Raw genomic sequence first — 6,152 nt, 5'->3', positions numbered from 1 at the left:
ACATATGGAAAAAGATGATGATCAATGACAAATGTTTCCTGTCTGTTCATAGGCATTATAAACACATAACACAAGTGTGTGGATTGATTACTAGTCAAATAAACAAGTTTTACTTACATTTTAGGCGCACTCTCCTGAGCTTTTTGCAGAGTTGTTTATTAAACCCTTTGAATCCAGCTGCAGCTCAGAGCATTCTCAGTGTGTGACAGTGTGTCCACATTAGTCTGCCCCAGTGAGCTCTTCAGGTAAGATTTTATAAGTGTGAGTTTGGAAAAAGATCGTTCTGCAGAGGCCACAGTCACTGGGATTTTTATGAAAAGCAGTAAAACGTTGCAGACTAACGTCAATTTACCCCCAAAGCTTGCAGCGATGCAGTTGTTGTCCACAAACAACATCTTGCTTAGTTCTAGTGCTGTTTTCACTCTTCAGATGCGGACTGACAGGAGTTGCGTGGGAAATGTCGAGGTTATGTCATTTCAGTAGAGTTTAATATCGCTCTGCAGCAATAAAGTGTTTCAGGCTGTAGAAGTCTGAAAGTGTCGGGGGGCAGTAACGTTACTCGTCCTCACGGTGGATGGCGCGATGCTGTAGCTAGCAGCAGGTGTCCCCTTCGGCTCCTCTTGCTCACAACTCCTGTTTGCTGCTATCAGTCTTTCTGTTTAAAGAAAATTTTAGTGGCTTTGCTTTTTCTTGCTCAGCTGCTGCTGAACCAGACTTTTGTGTTTGTACTCCATATCGAGTTAATTTCCCTCTTGCTGTCACTTCACTAGCTAGCTACTCTTCTGTGCGGATTTTGCTATTATAATTACCCAGAATTCTGTGCGGGCCCACAGAATGAACATCTTTGACATAAAATCCCATGAATTCATCCTTATTCACGTTAACTTAATTTAGACGTACCTACTTCAGAGTTATGTGGCAATGGAGTGTTTGTGTGTAAAAGTATTTAATGTTATTGTATTGTTACTGAATATGAATGACAAGTGTAAGAGAGAGAAAGAGGCCTGACTCACTGAGTACTTTACAGACCTACTGCAATATCTCAGGGAATAATTGCATGATATGATAACTTTGTGAAAATGGTTATTTCTAATGATCTTATAATTATACTAATTTGAGAGATAACTTAACTTACAGGCCCCGAAACTACCACAGGCCCCTATGCAACTGCCTTTCCTGCATGTATGGTAGTTTGCCAGCGCCGCTGCCCCACATCCATATGAGAGAGAGCTGATGCAGTTCAATAATTTCTAGCAATATGGAGGAACACAGGTTTATAGGATGGTGAGGCAGCAAGAGGCAAAACCAGAGAAGGCAGTCCACACCTTTTTTATATACAGTTCAAACAAATCGAACAAATCCTACAAGGAGCAAGCAAGAAACAAAAGTCCAATAGTCAGGCAATAAGGTCCAAAACATGCAGGTAATCCCTAATTAGAACACAGGACCATAACATAGGCCGATCTGGTAAGGAGTGAGTGGGAATTAACTGGTTAAGTACTGTAAGTGTGTAAATGGTTGGGGCTATCAGGTGATGTGGAAAGGAGGAAGAGTCTGCGGGCATCTGGTGGACGTCGGATGGAAAATGGCAATGAAAGGTCCTGGGGAAGCAGTAAAGTGGCTGAAGAGGAGGAACAGAGAGACAGAGACTCTGACAGCATGAGATTTTCCACAAACACAAATCACTCCTACTTCCGTATGTTGACAGTGAACTTGAGAGCAAGATGCTTTTTCAGACTGTATTTGCGATTTGACTGATGGGTGCGCTTGACAAGCAAGACATGTTTTACTTTTCCTGTCAAAAGTCTGTCCATCTCATATATGTCGTTTTACTTTCAGAACTAATCTTGGTAACTTGAATATTGCAAGCCTTTGCAGAACGCTTTTGCTTCTTTATTGTTCCCAAATGAATCAGATTCACAAACCAGAGCTATTATTATTATCAGATATTCAGCTTTGGTTTCACTCAACATTTATGCCCCCAAGTCCCACAACTCCTTCCACAGCTTGAAGTTTAACTTAATGAACAGCTTTTTTCCAGCAGTTTCACTTCTCTCAGTTTCACTTCTCTCTGTGCGTTAGATTTCTGTAGACTGACACTTGAACTTCATTTGGTGCTTACACTTAAATTGACACTTCCTTTACAGCTCCAGAGGTGTACATGTTCATTTTAATGTGATGTAAAATCCTCATGTGTCATGATCCAGTTAATGTAAGTGTAAACTGTTATGACTTAGCGTGAATGTATTTCATTCAGCGTGAGGGTAAACTGCAGAGATGTATCTAAACTTTTTGTCATTTGTGTTGTTTCCATTTCTGGAACTTGTGACACATGTTTGAAGATCATTATGATGTGTTTAAATGTCAAGACTTCACATGCTATTAACCCAGTCCCACGTCCTTGTTTACCTGAAAGTACAAAGAAGCTACAGAAGCTGCCCTCGACGTGGTGAGGCAGTCTCTAATGTCACTTTTCTTTAGATCACACACACTCAAAAACAGTAAAGGAAGCAGGAGTTTACAAATGTTTATTTTACAAAAGCAGAGCTAGAAATGATGTAAACAGAGATTTATAGATCAATCTAAATTGTGGCTTCTTTTTTTTTTTTACTGTGGGGAGGTTGCAGTCTTTGAAGAGGCAGCAGAGCCAAGTGTTTATAGTACAGATAAAAATCATCTGAGTTCTGAGAAAAATTAATGTCAAAGATCAACTTGACACACAGAAATCCGAGTGCAGAGGATGAGACGCCTTGGAGGCAGCTCACTTGGGGAGGAGGGGGGTGTCAGGAGGTGTAGTTGGAGGGGTAAAGAAAGAAATAAAGAAAGAAAGTGATTCTGTCTACAATTTTGGCATCCTTGCAGCATTGAGGCGCATGGACACACAGGAGGAGCCGGCAGCGTAACGCATCTCCCTCAGCATGCCACTCCACTGCTTCTTATTGTCCTCGTACCTAACAAGACCGAGAGGAGTGTTGAGATCTCGCAACAAACACAATGGTAACCAACCAAAAAATGCAAATCCCATAACTTGAGAAGACTTACTGCCAGACGTCAGTGACCTCTGTGGGAGCCACCTCCTTGTTCTCCATCTCAACCATTGCGAAGCCGCCCACAGCGTACAGGGAGCCGCCGCTGCACAACAGGTTGACAGAGCTCCTCTCCTGGGGAAACTCTGTGAAGGGCTCCCACCTGAGGCGACACAACATTAGGAGAAGGTCAAGCGTAAGATGGAGCTCTCATTTTAGATGCCTGTTGTATCTTGGTACATTCATCCAAATTCATTTTTTTAAGCAGCTAAGTTAACTGAGATGTGGTATATGGAGGCCAAAAGGCATACATTACATACATATATATATATATATATATATATGTATATGTGTATACATATATATAAGAAAATGTGAAATAAGCAATGTAAAAATAAAAATACTCCTTATTTTCCGCTTTATTATAGGAAATGCTTATCTTTTCCATATTGACACTTTTATTTGATATCTTCAAGCTGAGAGAGCCAGTGCTAACAGCAGCCTTTTGATTCAAATTTGTTGTTTCAGTGAAAGACATATAAGTTTGTTTGGAGCTTGATAGTTAGCTGGCAGTTTGTGAGCCTGCTTGGGCGGCTGGGGGCATGTGATATAACGAAACACGACATTACGAAATAAATGTGACATGAAATGAAATTGTAATTGGGAGGAATTCCATTATGATATCAAAACACATACAAAAAAGATTTTCTATTATTTGAAAATAAAAATGACAAAATAATATTTTATCATAATGAGGAATGTATTTCACAATTTATTGGTTTAATTATATCTTTGAGATATATTTTATTTTTCTGTGTTCAATTTATTCATGTGTTTATTTCATGATGTGTTATTTATTCATATACTGTTGAACATTTTGGGGCTCCAAAGTATGTGGTAGTTCTATGATTAATGCTAAATGTCAAAAAGCTGATTGTTGTGGTTGTTTGTAGAAAATGTATATAATTTTTAACACAATTCCCCAACTGAAAGGTAAAACAAGCCCAAACAGAATCGTACTTGTTTGTTGCAAAGTCATAGGCTTCGCAGGTAGCAGTGAGGCCTTCCTCGTTGACTCCACCAGCCACCACGATCTTGCCGTTGTGGATGACAGCGCCGAACATGGCTCTGGGCGTCTTCAAGGCCGCGAGCTCCCTCCACTCAGACTGCTTGTGGTTGTACACAAACATCTTGTTGAGGGCTTTGCTGTGGAGATGAAAGGAAGACTACAACTGTGGGATTTTTTTTATGTCAAAAGATGTTTGATGAAAAAGATGAAAGATGAAAAAGCACCAGCTGAATAAGTTAGGAAGGAAACAGAATATAAAATCAATGAAAATAAAGCGTTATAGGACAAAATACAATAGAGAGAGACGAGAATAATCAACAGAAATAAGAAAGAAAGAAATTAGAAAACTAAAGGATAAGTGCACTAAGTTTCTTTAAATACATTTAAAATATGTTATTCCCACTAGATTGGTTTTAGTGGGTGGGGACAGAACAACCTGGACAAAATTAATCTACAATTTGGAGGTAACATCCTGAAGTTTTACTCCAACTTCAGATACAGTTTGATGTTGCGTCAAATATCTGACAACAAATACTATAGAATGGGACAGGATTAAAGCTAATCTAATCTGGATCAATCCTGGATATAGTTGATTGAAAATGAAATTCAGGATACTGTCTGTATTGAAGGCATCTACAAGAGGATTCACCTGGACATAACAGATACAATTTATTAGATATTAAAAATAGTTGCATGGCAGATAAGGATGAGATATTTTAAAACAGCACAATCTAAATATATGATAAGAAATGTAATACACTTTGGGAGGATCAGGTCAGTTAGAGATCTCCTTCTTAAAACGTACTTTTATTGGAGAGCCAGATTTTCTTTGAACTGTCTTTTATTTCCTTTAAGGACGTTTTTCTTTTCCTATTCTTACCTTTGCCTACACTGTATTGGTTTTTATACATCAAATACTTGTTTTAACCTGACATTTTATTTTGCTGCCTTGGTAACAGGGGTTTTGAAAAGTGCTCTATAAATAAAGAGTATCACTGTTATTGTAAGGGTGTGGTCTAACAAGTACAACTTATTGTCAGTATACCGATGCAGTCTCTAAATTATAAATATATTTAAGTCTACAAGTTAGGTTATGATGAGTGTATGTCTGTATGCAGGTTTCTATTCTATTCTAACTGGGGGACATAAATAACATGTATCCATGTATTTGTTCATACCTTGGTTTAATTTCTTCTTTCATTTCTTGGGTCGTTTAAAAAGAGAGCTCAATGATGACATTCACTCTCTGATTAAGGCTTTCACACCTACTTTTTTTGAGACAGAGCCCCACCTAAAATTCAGGGCAGGAGAGGCACACCTGTTTCCTCTTGATGATTAGCAGTGTTGTCTTAGTGTTGAAAACACTAAATCGACTGATCAGCTTATTATTAGGTACAGTATTTAAAATCCTAAGTTGTGAGGACTTGTCGCCTTTTGTGTTCATGTATCACTGTTGTATTCAGTGCTTCACTCTTGCACAGGATCAGTATTTTCATTACTGTTGTGCATTACACAGTCCTGGACTGTAACAGTGTAATTGTTGTCTATGATGTAGCCCTGCAGTCTGCCAGACCCCAAACAGCTGCAGCTCACAGCATAAGCTCTCTCTCTCTCTCATATTCACACACACACATGCATTTACTCACTTGTCATCTGTCTTTCCTCCAATGCAGTAGACAAGTCCTTTGTGGGAGACGACAGAGTGGCCGTGGATCTTCAGAGGAAGCTTTTTGGTCTCACTCCACTTCATCCTCCTGAAGAATTCATATTTAAGTTTAAATTAAGTTAAAATGATGTCCATCAGTGTCATTTTGCTCCCCTGAATGTGTTGCTGCAATTTTGTTCAAAACCTCAAACGCTTCCTTGTCGCATGTGTGATTTCAAACCAAATCAATTTGGATTTGTGTTAAATGTAAAAAAAGTTAAGTATCTTAAGTATAAATCCAAGAAAAAACAACAAAACAGATTATTAAATGTTATATAGGAAGTAATTTTGTTAATTAAAAACTGTACAGACTGGATAGGAAAAAGGGGCGGGGGGGGGGGGGGGGGGGGGG

The 6,152-nt window shown here is 38.8% G+C and overlaps 2 protein-coding genes across 5 annotated transcripts in view; both read right to left on the bottom strand.

Moving 5' to 3' along the window:
* LOC123973730 (2-oxoglutarate receptor 1-like) overlaps nucleotides 1–791 on the bottom strand; it is a 35,234-nt gene extending 34,443 nt beyond the window's left edge. For all 4 annotated transcript variants that reach the window (XR_006825686.1, XM_046053997.1, XM_046053990.1 and 1 more), the window contains exon 1: nucleotides 118–791. The gene's annotated coding sequence lies outside the window, so the exon portion shown is untranslated. The remainder of the gene's footprint in view (nucleotides 1–117) is intronic.
* Nucleotides 792–2,511: 1,720 nt separating this feature from the next.
* Nucleotides 2,512–6,152, bottom strand: part of LOC123974686 (kelch-like protein 41b) — a 5,629-nt gene continuing 1,988 nt past the window's right edge. Inside the window, exons 3-6 of the mRNA XM_046055533.1 lie at nucleotides 5,742–5,849; nucleotides 4,047–4,232; nucleotides 3,043–3,189; nucleotides 2,512–2,951 (exon numbers count right to left, since the gene is read on the bottom strand). Of these exons, the coding sequence (XP_045911489.1) occupies nucleotides 2,840–2,951; nucleotides 3,043–3,189; nucleotides 4,047–4,232; nucleotides 5,742–5,849 (553 nt within the window). The 3' untranslated portion in view covers nucleotides 2,512–2,839. The remainder of the gene's footprint in view (nucleotides 2,952–3,042; nucleotides 3,190–4,046; nucleotides 4,233–5,741; nucleotides 5,850–6,152) is intronic.

This window comes from Micropterus dolomieu, linkage group LG01 (genome assembly GCF_021292245.1).
Source record: "Micropterus dolomieu isolate WLL.071019.BEF.003 ecotype Adirondacks linkage group LG01, ASM2129224v1, whole genome shotgun sequence".
Classification (NCBI taxonomy): Eukaryota; Metazoa; Chordata; class Actinopteri; order Centrarchiformes; family Centrarchidae; genus Micropterus; species Micropterus dolomieu.
The sequence above is the reverse complement of the archived record's forward strand: the minus strand, read 5'-3'. Positions and strand labels throughout refer to the sequence as shown.